At 39.0% G+C, this 16,914-nt stretch overlaps 1 protein-coding gene across 3 annotated transcripts in view; it reads left to right on the top strand.

The window, feature by feature from the left end:
* ARHGEF28 (Rho guanine nucleotide exchange factor 28) overlaps window positions 1-16,914 on the top strand; it is a 285,499-nt gene that overhangs the window by 33,531 nt on the left and 235,054 nt on the right. For all 3 annotated transcript variants that reach the window (XM_077759946.1, XM_077759948.1, XM_077759947.1), the window contains exon 2: window positions 9,275-9,318. In XM_077759946.1, the coding sequence (XP_077616072.1) occupies window positions 9,286-9,318 (33 nt within the window). In that variant the 5' untranslated portion in view covers window positions 9,275-9,285. The remainder of the gene's footprint in view (window positions 1-9,274; window positions 9,319-16,914) is intronic.

Below are 16,914 nucleotides of genomic sequence, written 5' to 3'. Positions count from 1 at the left end.
ATTCAGGCCTGAGCTGAGGTCCGAAGCTTAACCGATTGAGCTACCCGGGCCCCACTGGCAACCACTGGCAACCACCAGTTTTTTTGTTCTTGTGTTTGTGAGTTTTTTTGTTGTGTTTTTTAGATTCTACCTAAGTGACATCATGTGGTTATATACTGTATTCCTACAATGAAGTGAGCTAGAGAAAAGAAAATGTTAAAAAAAAAAAAAAAAAAAGACACATGAGACAGAAGAAGAATTCAGAGCACCGACTATATGTGTTGAAGAAAAAAAAAATCCATCTATAAATAGACCTGCACAGTGCAAACTCATGTTGTCCAGGGTCAAGTGTATTTCCTTGCTTTATAAAGAGTGGAAAATAACAAATGAGAAGCTGGTGAAGACACAAGTTTCTGATAAATCTGATAAGTTCATTTGTCCAAGCAGAGAATTATCAGTACCAATTGGGTCCTTACTAAACTCGTTTGTGTAAGCCATTATACAGAAAAAGCAAAAATAAAGCAATTTATAGGAAAAGCTGGAGTATAAGTGGTTAAATTCTGACCAAAAGGGAACATGCAGTTGATTTTTTTGTTTTAATATTTTATTTATTTTTGAGAGAGAGAGACAGAGCATGAGCAGGGGAGGGTCAGAGAGAGAGGGAGATACAGAATCTGAAGCAGGCGCCAGCCTCTGAGGTAGCTGTCAGCACAGAGCCCGACATGGGGCTTGAACCCACAAACTGTGAGATCATGACCTGAGCCAAAGTCAGACGCTTAACCGACTGAGCCACCCAGGTGCCCCGCAGTTGATGTTTTTAGTCTCTGGTAAGGGACTTTTAGACCCTGAAAGTCTGTTGTTCACTTTTGTCACAGATTTGGTGTGTTTTAGGGATGGATTATGTGTAAAAGTAAGGGGCCGATGACCTTTACTCCTTCCAAACCTGTTAGTTCAGCCTATCAGACTCCTTAGTTTTTCCTAAATAGCATGCGTCTGTGTCCTATTTTTCATGCTGGTCCTTCTCCGCCCCCCAGTACATTTATAACTCATTTGCTACTGATGCTTGCCCTATACTATCATGTCTGTCAGGTCAATGGTGTATTACTCCTTAAAACTTGTAGGTTTTCATGGATATAGATATTCCCTGAACCAGACTGTGAGTTCCACAGTGATGGGGGTGGTTTATGTGTGTGAATCTTTCCCATGACAGCCTCCATGGTGCTTTGCATGGAGTAGGTGACAGTAAATTGACTTTTGGACATGATAGAGGGACCTCAGAGACCTACTGCTAATGAGGAAATTGATGCTTTTGATAGGTTGTATCTTGCCCAAGATGCTGAGTGGAGCTTTGCACTAATTATGAGGATGCACTAAACAGATCAATAGCAAAAGCGAAATCGTAAAAGCAGTGTTGAACGGATATATAAAAAGGCTTCATATGCAAATATGTCCTGCAAAATACAAGTGAGTGTGCCCGTTTTGGTGGAACATTGTTAGGACCTAGCTCACACCCCTCTGTGTACTTCACAAACATTCTCTCATTCAGGCTGCGCCATTTCAGAGTGACTCTCCTCCTTCGTCCCCACTTCCACCGCTTGCATTAGTTTGAATTAATGTGATCTCTTCAATAGTTACTGTGTTTTCTAATCTTCAGGTATCTCCCTGTGCTCTGAGTGAACCAAATAGTTCTATTCCACTTGAAGCTGCTTACACTAGTTATACTGCAGGTAGATAACTAGCGTGAAGCCAGTCTGTGGACACCGCTGTGTATTTAAGAGGCTTATTTTCAAAATGCTCTCTTCTTCCCCATTTTCATTGTGCCCACATTGAAGCTTTTTCCTTAGACTTGGCCTTCCCTACCAGCTCTTTATGTGTTTTCTCCTCCTCCAGTTAGCCTAACAGTTGTGAAATATAGTTATAATTCTAAGCTCCTAGGTTTGTTGACAGAGCTGTGAGTCAACATTTCCAAGAGAAGGTTTCAAACTGAGATGTTTGTAGAGTTGTGTCAGTAGTAATAGCTCTACCTGTTGAATTTTCAGACTGTAGGGGGAGTATTCGGCTCTGTAAAATCACATACCGACCTGGTATAATACTATTCAGAATTCTTGATGCTTGGAGATTCCTCTGGGCTGGGGTGAGGCTGAGCTGGGTGGGCCCATTTCAGATGAGCCTGGCTCCACTTAGTGCTGACTCATTTTGATGAGTCTAAGAGTGAGAGGTCTTTCAAAATACTCAAATGCTTAAAAAACTCTTTATATAAGCTTGATAATTGCACCTAGCCTTTGAGTGCTCATGATAGACACTAAAGTATTTTCCGTTGTTACTGTCAAATGTCTCAATCGTCTCAAGAGTCTTATGAGATAGGCACTATTACCACTGACAGATGAGTGACTGCCCCAGGGAGGGGAAATACAGGCCCAAGCCACGCAGTTAGGATAGGGCAGAGGTGGTGTTGCCATGCAGGTTGTCTCTGAGGCTTTACTCTTACGAGGGTGCTGGCTCCCTTTTAGCCAAGCAAATTGCTATCTTTGAGACCATAGTTAGGTTACAAAAGGACCTTGTGCTGAGGCTCAGGAGAACATGGGCTGGATGGGTCAGACAGGCTGGGTTCAGACTCCAGCTTGGCCCCTTTGGGCTGCTTGATTTTAGCCAAGCAGTGAAACTTTGCTGAGCTTTTCTTCCCTTCTGTGAAGTGCAGAGGGCAACACTGGATGCCCCCTTATATGGGGAGAGCGGGTATCAGGGATGTTCCCTAAAGTCAGTCTCCTTAAAATGAGGACCAAGATCTCATATGAAACAGTGGTAGAAAAGATATTTGCCTGGGGTTCAATTTTTTTTTAAATGAAACTGGAATTCGGAAAAGGAGTATCAGTTACAGAACTTTGTATTTTATTTCTGTGGATAGCAGGCAGCACCACTTCATGCTTAGGAGTACAAGGCTTGAAGCTGGAAGCTTGAATACCTGCTCTACCATGATAGTGTGACTTAGCGCACGTGCAGTTTTCAACTCTAGCTCTTATTCTTAGGAGGACCATCAAGTATAGTGTGTGTGGGGGGGAGGTGGGGGGAGAGGAAGNGGGGGTGTTGATGATTTTTTTCTGCCAAATTTGTTAATTGCATAGCAGGACATTCATGCTATCACACTGTTCTTTCTTTCTTTCTGAATGTACTTTCTTATTTAGAAATTTATTACATTTCAATCTTTGTCTTTAAATGCACCTTACATCTTTATTCTAATTAGCTTTTTATATCAAACCACAAAACAAACAGGCACAAATAAAATATATGCAGTATGTTCATAAATATTATATATTTATTTTATGACTATTATATATTCATATACAATATATGCAGTATCACACTGTATTTTCAAAGAGCTATTATGAGGGTTATTTTTATTAGAAACACTTAAGTTCTTCCGTTTTCTCATAGGATAGAGAGGAGAACAAATTCTTCTTCCTTTAATACTGAGATCGTCTTTAAGGCTTTATCTCAGTATGATTTCTTTTTTCCTTATGAATGGATTCCTGCCACATTCTCATTGATCAGTAGTACCATGATTTGAGAGGTTAGCCAATATTGAAAAATACTATTCTCAATTTTATTTAACCTAATTTCATCTTTAAAAATATTTCCAATTTTATCTTTTTTTTTTTTTTTTTAATTTCTGAGAGAGAAAGCGTGAGCAGGGGAGGGTCAGAGAGAGAGGGAGACACAGAATCTGAAACAGGCTCCAGGTTCTGAGCTGTCAGCACAGAGCCCAACGTGGGGCTCGAACTCATGAACCGTGAGATCATGACCTGAGCCGAAGTCGGACGCTTAACCGACTGAGCCACCCAGGCGCCCCTTTCCAATTTTATCTTAAGTTGATATGTATTTTATATTTATACCACCCAGTAACCACCTCAAGACCAAAACAAATAACTACCAAACATCTAAAGTACAAGGGGGACTAGCTGGAGAATAGATGCTAAGGGAACTGAAGGGCGTGGAAACTGAAAAATAAACATGGGAGGGAGTTGCTCCTAATCTTCACAGTGCTCACTTGATTCAAGCATTATTCTTAGCTTTAGTTAACTTTGGCTTCAGGGGTTTGTCAATGAAGATTCATGGAAATAAGACTTCCTACACAGTTGCTCTGATGGGTGCTGTGATTATTCTGAGATGTTGGTAAAATACGTAGCACAGTGCCTAACCACATCATTGGCCTTCCAAATATAGTTCCTAACGGTATTAGTAAATATTTGACCATCATTTGTTAATAGGTAGGAGGTGGATCAGCCAAGGGTTTTTGGCATGTTCAAAGATAAAATTCAAGTCATGGAATCAGTCTTTGAAACCCAGAATTTCATAAAGCCAAGAATGATAATTTACCCTGAAAGTTGAATGTTATATTTTGTCTTATTTTTAAGTTGGAATAGTCTCTTCACCTGTTAAATAGTCTAATTTTTATTAGCAGTAGCTAGCAAAATGAAGATCCTGGAACTTTAGGTATTCTTTCGAGTATGTATGAAATACTGAATATTTTAGATCATGATGTTCTTTTTACAAGATTTTTTTCCTCTGTTTTGGGAGCAAACTTAAAAATTGTGGGTGTGTACTTAGATCCCATATCATTCTCTGGTGTCTGCAAGAAAAAGTGAAAATACTTCGGCCTTAAATTTCCCAAGACACATTTTTGAAAAATAAAATACTTAAAAAAAAGTACTCGAGTCTAAGAATTTTTGAAAATCCAGATGGAGAATTCAAGCATTCGGAAATGTAGCCCACAACATTTGTGTGGTGGAAAGTTGGTGTGTGTTGAACTTATCTAGTAAATACAAACTGTTTTTGTTATTAAGCTTGATAATAAAGGAGGCACAGTATGAGCTAGCCATGCATCTCTGCAAGTGAACACAGACCTTGCTGCTCTTTACTGTAAACGAAGGATCAGTTTTGGAAAAATTCAGATGAGAATACAGTTTTTTATACCTTTATCAGTTGGAACTTAGATTATTTGGTTGAGTATATATAATACCTTTGCCCCAAATGATTCTAACTCAGCTAGGGTATTCTGATAGGGACTTTCTTTAGAACGTTTGGGACCAAGGCTGAGAACCATTGGGACTTTAGTTTTAGTTTATTTTTAGAAGGAATGAAAAGTAAGGTCTCTAAAAAACAAAATAGTTGCTGTTCTCAGTGGTTGTTAAATTTCTGTACTGAAAAATGTCAAAAACTAGAGCTGGCAGGAATAATGGTATCTGAATTCTTACTAGAAGGTGAAATACAAAGGACGAATTTAGCCCTTAATGTTTCTGCACTTTGGGCTGACATCCTATTATAAATGAGATTGGAAAGCACTCCCTCACAGTCTGCAGTTGGCTTCGGTCTCCTCGGCCTTGGCCTCGTGTGGTCTGAAAGGTGTAGAGATACCGGATCCCTCATAGCTTTAGAGCAGTGTGACATTGCATTCTGCCCTGCAGGCCAGCTCGAAGGTACCTTCCCCTGTGTGAAACTAGAACCTCCGCTGGGGTGAGCTCTGGAAACCCCACAGCTCATTCCTTAGTCTAGTAAATCTGCATTGAAACCCCTGGGAAAAGTACCTACAGCCTGACAAGTGAGGAGAAAGTTTACCTAGAAGGAACAGATCTGCAAAATGTCATGTACCCTTACTAAGTTAAAAAAAAATAAAATAAAAAAGAACATGTATATCCTTATTTTTTGTATTTATTTATAAATTGTACTACTGCAAGAGTATATTTTTCTCAAACTTACCCCTAATTTAAAAATCTATGATGATTAAATGTGATTAATAACCCTTTTTGTTCTCACTAAAAACATTGGTGTATAATAAATAATACATGTCATTTAATGAAACAAATGGATCATTGTTTTGAAAACCTTGGTTTAAAATACTCTATAACCCTTTTTTTTATTTTTTAAGTTTTTAAAATTATTTTAATCTGAGTGAGAGAGAGAGACAGATAAAGCACAAATGAGGAAGGGAGCGAGAGAGAGAGAGAGAGAGAGAGAGAGAGAGAGAAAGAGAGAGAGAGAGAGAGAGAAAGAGAAGGAGAGACACAGGAGCAGGCTCCAGGCTCTGAGCTGTCAGCACAGAGCCTGACATGGGGCTGGAACCCACGAAGTGGGTGATGATGACCTGAGCCAAAGTCAGCCACTTAACCAACTGAGCTACCCAGGTGTCCCTACTCTATAACCCTTCTGTTTGAATGTCTGGTTTAAAGCATTTTGACTTTGAAGTAGGATTTAATGTGTGTCATAGCTGTAGAGAACTTCATTATGATATGTACATTCTACTAGAAGTGCAGCACTGACTAAACTTAAAAATTTGGAGCTTTATGTATTAATCCCATCTACTAATTAAACAGGTTTCTTAATTTTTAAAAGTGGCTGCATGGGGCACCTGGGTGGCTCACTCAGTTAAGCATCTGACTCTTGTTATTGATTCAGGTTGTGATCTTGTGGTTGTGAGATCGAGCCCCACATAGGGCTCTGCACTGACTCTGGAGCCTGCCTGGGATTCTTTCTCTCCCCCCTTCTCTCTGCCCCTCCCCTGCTTTCTTTCTTTCTCTTTCTCTCCCTCAAATAAAAATTAAAAAAAAAAAAAAAAGTGGCTGCAAACTCCCATCTTCCTTCTGTAAGGAACCAAACTTCCAGTCGGTTCTCCTGTAGCTTAGAAGTTGTCACATTTTAAAAATATAAAACCCGTGAAACATTTATTTTGAAAGATTTATATAGAAGTCTTTTCCTCCCAAGAATTTGAAGCCTGCAGATATGAGGCCTTTATTAAGTTGCACGTTTTAATTACTGCAACAAAACAATAGTAACATGTACTCTTTTTCAAAATGTTTTGATAGCATATACTAAGTAACAGTTGACTTGACTTTGAGATTTTTCATTTACTAAAAATCACCCTTTTCTTGATGGGATGGGCTATGTATTTGGAAAAATGAATGTTTTTACAGACATGTTATAAACAGCCACTTTTCATAGGAAAACAAGAACACTTCTATTTTGGAAAGAGACAATTGTGTAGGACATATTAAATAAAGTTGGACAGCTTTTTAAAATAATTTGTCATAGTATAACCAATACACCTCAATATGGTGTATGGCTTTTTATGGTCCTTAGCCATCTCATTACAGAAATTGTAAAGATTGGACCGTGTTTGAAATTCATTATGATATCATGCCCATGGATGACACAGGGAATGAATTTCACTTATGAAAGTGCCTTTTAAGTTTCTTAACCAGGCAGTTTCCCTACCTAGTGGATGTAGTTGGATGCTTTTCCCATGAAAGATTAGTCTTTATTAAAGAAATAATTCATTCTTCAGATTAAGTCCGTATTCTCTTCTCAAGTGGTTTCTTGGTTTCTCACTCTCTCTTTCTCTCTCTTGCTCTGGCTCTCAACCTCCTTCCCTCCCTCTCTTCTTTTCTGCAAGCAGGGAAGAAAGGCAGAGAGAGAGAATCCCAAACAGGCTTCACACTCAGCACTGAGCCCCAAGTGGGGCTCCATCTCATAACGACCCTGGCGTCATGACCCGACCCAAAATCAGGAGTCAGATGCACAACTAACTGAGCCACCCAGGCACTCCAAAAGTGGTTTCTTTTAGATGTATTATCAGACAAAATCTAAAAAGCTGAGTAAGGGAAAACATCTACACTTCTATGAGTATATGGCAAACCTATCACACACATGATATAGTCTAAGATTTATTAAAATCTTCAGTAGTCTTGAAAGTTTTGCTCATAAAGGAATGCATTTATGTTATTTTCTGTGTATTTCGGTTCTTTTTAAAAACCACATTTACTGTAGAATGCACTTATGCTATTAAGCAGAAATTTTAAAAGGGTGTAACTGTATCAAGTTTTGTGAAAGTTTTTTTAAAGGATGGGAATTGTTTATGGCATGACTGTAAACATGGGTAAAAACAGTTGCTGATACCTTGAAGCACAGTACACATTGAGGGGTAAGGGATCATGGTATATGTTATTGGGTCTACTTTCAACTTTTAAATGCATACTTGAAAGCTGATTTTTTTTGGTATGTCATTGTTCTTAGTCAGTTTTATTTCCCAGTAGGGCTGATAAATAATTCCTATTTAGGAATGAGAGACTGATTTGTCATATTCTTGTTAGTATTGTTTTCAGTTTGAAGATTCCTTCCTGGACTTCTTAAGCCATTCATCTAATTTATGAGGTTAGTTTCGTTAAGAATTGATGATACTAGGTAAGTCCATTTAAGTGAGTCTACATAAACGGCCACATGGCACAGTGTGCTGACAATGAGCTTGTTAGACCTTCGGTCTTCTCTCAGGTTAACTTAGGGAGTATCACCTGTGACCTAGGAGGCTGCCAGTGGCAGCATGTGTATGAGGCATTAATAAACCTGAAGTTAAAAGTTTTGACAAAAAATAGAACTTTCTGTATTTTTCTTCTTGCCAAGTGTATACCTTGAGTATTACTGCACTGAATGTCCTAATTCAGGTTGCCATGTGCCCTGTGAGACATCCCCAAGGTACTGCAGCTGGTGTGGCCTGGGAAGCAGAGCCCTGGTGAGCAGAACTTGGGTGGTGGTTGGGTCTCTCTGTCTGCCCCATTCACAATTCTCATCCAGCCCACTCCTCACTTTGTCCCAGTTTTTAGGTCTGTCTTGTTGTGCTGTGTGTTTTTTGGGGGCTGGACCACCTCCTTGGTCATTTTTGTGTATTGTCTGGCCTACTGTAGGTGTTCAGTAAACCTCTTGAATGATGGTTGGTCTTTTCTTCTAAGCTTCCAGCTGTTTTCAGGATGTGGGTTTTACAGGGGCAGGCGTGCAGCTGGTAGGGAGGTTGGTGACATGCCCGCCCTCCTGTGAGCATGTGAATGAAACCTTTGCGTTCCGGATGACCGGCAAAGAACCGTCTTGTCCCTTAGATCTCCTGCCTCATTTGGACCAAGGTGGATTTTCACCTCAGAATAGTCTGTTATTCAAGTAGTTAAGTCAAAACTTAGAGCATGTTTATGTTGACTTTCTAGGCTTTTTGAAATATTTCTCTTGAGAGCAGTCAGTAGGCTATTATCTGGGGTTGATAGGTTTCCCTTATGTGTGGAAATTAATGTGAAAGAAGAAAGGGGGAGGGCATTTGATACAAACGGAATCTCTTTCCTATAGTTCATGGTTTTGTCTCTGCTGTTTTCCTATCTGTTGTCACTCTTCCCTTGTGGATAATTGAAGGGAAGGACACAGTTCTGCTGATTGGGTACACGGTGCCTTCTATAGTAACGGTTCTCATTCATTCTTTTCCTTGCAGATGCGGAAGCCATGGAGTTGAGCTGCAGCGAAGTTCCTTTATATGTAAGTCCCTAAGTGTTGGATTTCAAGTCTAAGTGGCCCTTTCTTATGCTCAAAACCTGTGTAACTCAAGGGGAGAAGAAAAGTTTTGCCCACTGTCGAGTTAAGGCTTAAAAAAAAAAAACAAGGTTAACTGTCTTGTTTTAAGGATGCATATGTACCCTTTTAAAAGTAATTGGCACTTGGCTGCGTTTTAATATTTCTCTGAGTAACTTTATTTAAACTGTGTAACTTCTGGAGTCAGAAACATCCATTTCATTCGTGTGAATGATTTTCAACCATGATGTTTTAGGATATCCTGGTAGTAGTCAAGAATGTCTTCTAGGTGTGTCTTTGGGTAAAGTTCAGTGGCATTTGTGTCAGCCAAAATCATGAAATAGGAATTCAAAGGGCAGAGTGCTGGGACATCCATAGAACAGGTGGGGGATTGGGTGACAGAGATGCCCAATGAGATGCCTGGACAGGTGTGCCTTCTGCATTGAGGGAGGATTCTGTTCTCTTGAACAGTTACTCTGTGTCACAGGGAAGTGAATGGATGGTCTCTTCACATATAAAATAGGACAGGGCTTCATTCCCTCCCCCACCTCTTATTTCAGGCAAAACCTCTTTCCCTGAAATCCAAAATCTGACTAGTTGGTGGAGGGTGGGCATGGGTGGGTGTGTGGGATTTGCGGTTTTGGGTAACTTTGATTCATGAACTCGTGGAACTCAGCAAGATTACTGCATCTAGACTAAGAATACGAACTTACTTTAGGTTAGTCCTTAATAGGATGAAGTGTCATGGAACTAGAGCAATCTGAATCTTCAGTTAAAATCTGTTTACTCATTTCCCCTTACAGCACTCCACTACCCGAGCAGCTTGCCCTCTCTTCTTCTCTCCCTACATCGCTCCCCCCCACCTTATATCCACTCTATTCTATAGAGAAAAACTGGATGATAAAAGGAATGAATTTCAGAATAACAAAAGATCTGGCTCCTGGATTACCTAGTGGTCTATGATTTTCTCTCGAGATTGCAGTTTGCAGGTCATAAAGTGTCTGTAGACATTTGGGCTTGGCTTAGCCATCATTAGAGATGAAGACTGGTCCAAGGCTAAACTGTACCTAGCTCCCAAGTCTGTTTGGCATTTTTTTTGTGTGTGTGTGTTTTCCACCCTCCTCAACTCTACTTATTCTGCCCTGCTCTCCTACTTCAAAACAAGCCCCAAAGACCTAATTAAGACATAAAATATTGTACTTAATCAACATTCTAGTTTAGCTGTTTTGATTCCTACCTACTAGATTATCATCAGACTAGGGAAGATTCAGTACCCATAGCCCAAGGAAAGAAGGGACTTAAAAAGACCAAACAAAAGTAAAAATAATGTTTTTTAATAATCAAACAGAATATACAAACAGCAATACAAGAAAATAAGGGAAAGATGTTAAGAAAACATTACTCATAATCTCACCCCCATAGATGTTTTATTAAAATGACACTTTGTTGATTCTAAGGTGCAGTTTTCTCCAATCTCTGAAGCTGAGATGCTCTTATATGCACCGTGCATTCCGACAGATGGCATGGTGTAGTCATTACGTATGCATGCGTGTCCTCGGTTACAGTGGTCACATGGTTGTCACTTAAGAATCCTTGTATGCCTTGCTCGTGCAATTTAATGTTTTCAAAATGATTCCGCTACAATTTGGTATTAAAAAGTTAAGTTATTATGGGGGCGCTTGCGTGGCTCAGTCAGTTAAGCGTCTGACTTTGGCTCAGGTCATGATCTCACTGTTCTTGAGTTTGAACCCTGCATCCGGCTCTGTGCTGACAGCTCAGAGCCTGGAGCCTGCTTTAGATTCTGTGTTTCCCTCTCTCTCTTCCCCTTTCCCACTCATGCTCTGTCTCTCAAAAATAAACATTAAATTTTTAAATATATATATATATATACACAAAATTAGACATATGTAGTAAGAGGTCAGAGAGTGTATATTGTAATAAAAACAAGTCTAAAATCAATTTCTACCATATTAATAACATGTAAACAGAGCACACATAAGAACTATACTAGAACTTGTTTTTGTGCTTTGGGATAGAACTCCTCTGCTTTTCTGTCTTCAGAGGTTTGATAAATATTTACTTCTAGCTTCTAGTTTAATAAAATCTGGTTTATAAATGTTTAATTTATAAAATTCATATTTTATATATATAAAAACTGGAAATACCAAGAAAAATTAAAACCTTATGTTTAACTCTGTCATCAATATAAGCACTGTTGACATTTTGGTATGTTTTTTGTATTTATAATTGTGTGTTGATTTTTACTGACATTAATGCATTAGTTGTTAAGGCATATGTTTAGATGATTTCTTATTTGACTGCAATATTTTGGATTTCTTTATTTTATGATACTTTTATGTACTAACAATCCTATTAAGATTTGTTCTTTTAGAAAAACAGATCATCTCTGGCAAGTGTATAATGTAAAATCCAAATAAAACTAGAAATTTTAAAGGGCCCACAACATACTGAGATACTTTTATTTTTTTAAAAAAAAAATAAAAGCGTTTTATTTATTTCTGATAGAGAGAGACCGCATGAGCAGGAGAGAGTCAGAGAGAGAGGGAGGTACAGAATCTGAAGCAGGCTCTAGGCTCTGAGCTAGCTGTCAGCACAGAGCCTGACATGGAGCGCGTACCATGAACCATGAGATCGTAACCTGAGCCGAAGTTGGGCACTTAACCTACTGAGCCACCCAGGCGCCCCGATATACTTTTAAATCATAAAATAATTATTGTATGCTAATGAAAAATCTCATTAAGATGGGCTTTAAAAGATAGAAATTATAAGATTTATCTGAAGGTGGATTAATGGATTAATCGATAAATGGAGTGATAATTATGGAGGAAAAAAATTGATAGAAATTATTCCCAACTTTGACTTACCCTCTACAAAAAGACACCTTGTTCAGGTGATTTTTTTTTTCTGTTCCTTTAATTATAAACTGTTTTGACATTAGAATTCATTGTTCAAAGGTCTTTGCTTCTTGGTCACTAAAGAGAATCCTTACTAAAGATGATAGATTTCCTTTGTCAGTTCTAGTAGTTTTTGATGCTCTTTAGGGTTTTCTATATTTAGTATCTTGTCATCTGCAAATAGTGAAAGTTTTACTTTTTCCTTACCAATTTAGATGGCTTTTATTTCTTTTTGTTGTCTGATTGCTGTGGAGAGGACTTGCAGTACTATGTTGAATAAAAGAGGTGAGAGTGGACACCCTTGTCTTGTTTCTGACCTTACCAGAAAAGTGCTCAGTTTTTTGCCATAGAGTATGGTGTTAGCTATGGGTTTTTTAAAAAAAATTTTTAAGTGTTTTATTTCTGAGAGAGACAGCGTGAGGAGGGGAGGGTCAGAGAGAGAGGGAGACACAGAATCTGAAACAGGCTCCAGGCTCTGAGCTAGCTGTCAGCACAGAGCCCGACGTGGGGCTTGAACCCATGAACCGTGAGATCATGACCTGAGCTGAAGTCGGACACTTAACTGACTGAGCCACCCAGGTGCCTCAGCTATGGTTTTTTTCATATATGCCCTTGATTGTGTTGAGGTATATTCCCCCTAAACCTACTTTGTTGAATGTTTATATATATATATTTTAATGTTTGTTTATTTTGAGAGAGAGAGAGTAGGTGCACACAGGGGAGGAGGCAGAGAGAGAGGGAGAGAGAGAATCCTAAGCAGGCTCCATACTCTGTGCAGAGCCCATGTGGGGCTCCAACTCACAAACCATGGGATCATGGCCTGAGCTGAAATCAAGAGTTGGATGCCTGACTGACTGAGCCACCCAGGTGCTCCCGTTGAGGGCTTTTGTCATGAATGGATGTTGTACTTTCAAATACCATACAATTTCACTCATGTGGATTTCAAGGAACCAAACAAATGAACAAAGAAAACACGAGACAAACCAAAAAAAAAAAAAAAAAAAAAAAAGGCTTGTAAATACNTCAAGCCCCACATCATGTTTTGTGCTGAGAGTGCAGAGCCCAGTTGGGGTTCTCTCTCTGTCTTTCTGTCTCTCTCTATGTCTGTCTCTCTCTCTCTCAAAAAAAAAAAAAAAAGAGAAAAAAAAAAAAAAAAAAAAAAAAAAAGGCTCTTAAATACAGGGAACAAACTGATGGTTACAGGGTGGGAGTTGTGGGGGATGAAGTAGGTGAAGAAGATTAAGAGCACACTTACCATGAGTAGTGAGCAATTTATAGAATTGTTGAATCAGTATTTTGTACACCTGATACTAATTATAGCACTGTATGTTAACTATACTGGAATTAAAATTTTAAAAAGATGAAGAGGTGCCTCTATACCTAAAGAAAATCTGTGGATATAAGTGTTCTTTTTTTTCCCTCCATGCATTTTGTTTGGTTCCATGAAGAAAACTTTCACCTTTCCTTTTTAAAGTTCTATTTTTCTAGGTCTTTGACTATTGTCTTCTCTTTCTATAAAAGCTGCCATTTCAAGTTTAGACTGCTTGGTCCTTCCTGTGGTCTGAATTCTAGAGGCATTTTTAGTTTTACATTGAAGTTTTCTATATTGTCGAGTCTTTTTTTCTTTTTTGCCGGCACAATTTTCGTTTCCATTACTTTGTTTTTAGTTTCTCTGTAGTATTTTCAAATCTTGGTCTGTTTTTTAGGCCCATATAATATCATAGTCTTGTGTATTTTATTGTGGGCACAAAGAAAGAAATTAAAATATTTTTCTCTATTTCAGGAATTAGTTTCAGAAGGTGTGATAATTTCTGATTCTGTCTGGTGTGCTGTTGAGCTTTATAGATTTTTTGGCAGACATTTCCGCTTGCTTATCTGGAGGAAGGAGACAGTGTTGGGGATGCAAGGATATTCCTTAGCTTAGTCACAGACTTGCTCTGATTTTTGAAATGAACAATGGAGGTCTATTGACTTGCTATTGTAGGAAAAGAGAAACACTGCGCTGTAGTAAGATTAGAGGAGAAGCAGGGGTTGGCAGCTGGTAGCCAAGAGTTTCACAGTCCTGACTTGCAGACCGGGGGGATGTGGGCCTTGCAAATGCGATTTTCAGCCTCTGAGCAGCTTCCTGCATCTGTGCTCCAAGGGGCACTAAAGGAGCCACTTTGGAAGGTCAGGCTGTTTGTTCACATAGGAGAAAATAGCAGATACGTGCAGTCAGGTTTGAAGTCTAGGCTTAATTTTTAGATTGAGTGACAACACGGTTTTGGGAGGAGGCAGAGGAGTGTTAGGCTAGCATAGGAGTTGTAGTGATGAAGCTAATGACAAGTGTGAAAGCTTGCAAAGGTGTCAGTTATAATTAATATAACTGATCTAAGATGTTCTCTCTCTTTCTCTCTCTCTTTTTTGAGAAAGAATGTGCGCACACACACACGTGCAGGGGAAGGGCAGAGGGAGAGGGAGAGAGAATCTTAAGTAGGCTCCACACCCAGCTTGGAGCTCGATCTCACAAACCATGGATTAATGACCTGAACCTAAATCAAGAGTTGGATGCTGACACAACTTGAGTCACCTGACTTGTCCCAGAGATGTTCTCTGTCTTAAACCTCTTTAATTGACACCACTTGGGAGCTTAAAAGTCCTGTATTGGAAGTCATGAGGTTATTTATAGTTTTTTAGTTTGTTGTTTTTAGTCCTTTGTTTCTTATTTTGTACATAAAAAGATCGGAAATGATGCAAGTAGAGCTTAAAAGGCAAGATTTTGCTTACTTGGTATTCGATGGAATTTTGAAAGAGGAAGAGATTTTGCATCCACAAGCCAAATTGTGTTTTGGCTGTGCAGTGTTTTGGCTACTTTTAATTTGAGTTTTCTCAAAGTTTTTGTAGATTAATAAATGTCATAAAACAAATACATGTTAAGCTTATTAATCTAGGAATCTGCCTTTTTCACATTTTATTTTTATGTGAGTCGTAATTAGCCCTGATCTTCCCCAGAACAGTTCAGAGCTGTGAATAAAACAGAAGAGCTCTTCCTTGAGAAATTGTTGACTGCAAAGGTTTTTTTCTCCATAAAAGTAGCTTTATTCTAAATAGTTAAGTAACGCTTGCTCATCATAAAAAATATAAGCAAAATTATTAGAACTTACTTTTTGTAAATTTGTACGTACACTGCTCCTTAAAAGGAATCCTGTGGAAGAGATGTTAGGATCTTGAGCAGATCCCATTAATGATTCCTCCCCATTTTATACCTCCTTTTCTGTCCTCACTGGTAACTGCTGTTGAAAGTTGATGCATTTGTCTCACCTGCACTATAATCCCCTGGGAACTTGTTGTCAAAAAGAATTTGAGACATTGACCTCAGGCCTACTGAATCAGACATTCTGGGAGTGGGGCCCAGCAATCTGCATTTTAAAGCAACTTTCACATCGTTCTGTTGCACACTAAAGTTTGAGAACCAGGCTTACTGTATATATTAACACACTGTTGTGTGCTCCTACAACCCTATATGTCAATTTAGACAAGCTTTCATAAAATCATTAAAAAATCTGGATCATATTTGGACCTCCGTGTTTTTTCCAACTAAGCAATACTTGGTAGGAATTCCTCTAAATCATCAGACATAGCTCAAACGCATTCTTCTTTAAAAAAATTTTTTTAGCACTTATTCATGTTTTGAGAGGCAGAGAGACACAGTACGAGCAGGGGAAGGACAGAGAGAGGGAGACACGGAATCTGAAACAGGCTCCAGGCTCTGAGCTGGCTGTCAGCACAGAGCCCGACGCGGGGCTTAAACTCACAAGACCATGAGATCATGACCAGAGCTGAAGTCGGACACTCGATGGACTGAGCCACAGAGGCGCCCCTCAGACTCATTCTTTTTAATGGATGGTTGTGGACCACATCACTTCTCTGTGGATGGGTATTTACTCTCTCCTTGGCAACCATTCACTCACTAGATATGTTGATGTACATATGTCTTTATATGTTAATATTTTTGTGTCTGCAGGATAGATTCTCAGAGAGTGCATATTTCAAATCTTAATGCATTGCTTTGCAAATGAGATGTGTAACGCTTAGTATTTCATTAAGTAACTTTCTGGTATATTTAATACCTAATTTTTCAGCTTTAATAACTAGTAGCTGTGAAATGGGGTGTTCTCATTTTTGTGCAAAGGTAGTGTATTCAGTTTTGTACATTTTATAAAAGTTCAAAAATTTCTTGATTTAGGTTTTTTATTTTTTGCTTCATTTCTGCTGTTGCCCAAATTCTGATTAAAGTGAGCATCGAATCCTTGGAGAGTTTTACAACCTCTGCAGAGGGGGTGTCCGTGAACCTTTGCATGTGGGCTCTTGCTCTCTTCCTCCCTTCAGGCGTGTTAATCATTGCAGCTGACTGGGAAGAGTATCATCATTTCTTTCTCCGGAGGCTGTGAATTGTTTAACTGTTGGGCAGTGCAGTGTTGCTAGCTGGATCCAAGCTGCTTCCCTCTGCCCTTCGTGCTTTATGTTTGTTATTCTTCCCAGTTCACTGCATCCCACTGTGTTTGGTCCCAAGTATATTGGTTGCTGCTGGGCTCATTGTATATACTAATTGAAAGTGTAATCTGATGTTTAGAGATGTGAATAGCTCATTAGGTAGCTGAACGAAACC

This window comes from Crocuta crocuta, unplaced genomic scaffold (assembly GCF_008692635.1).
Source record: "Crocuta crocuta isolate KB4526 unplaced genomic scaffold, BGI_CrCroc_1.0 scaffold162, whole genome shotgun sequence".
NCBI classification, from domain to species: Eukaryota; Metazoa; Chordata; class Mammalia; order Carnivora; family Hyaenidae; genus Crocuta; species Crocuta crocuta.
This window is presented reverse-complemented; position numbering and strand designations above follow the sequence as displayed.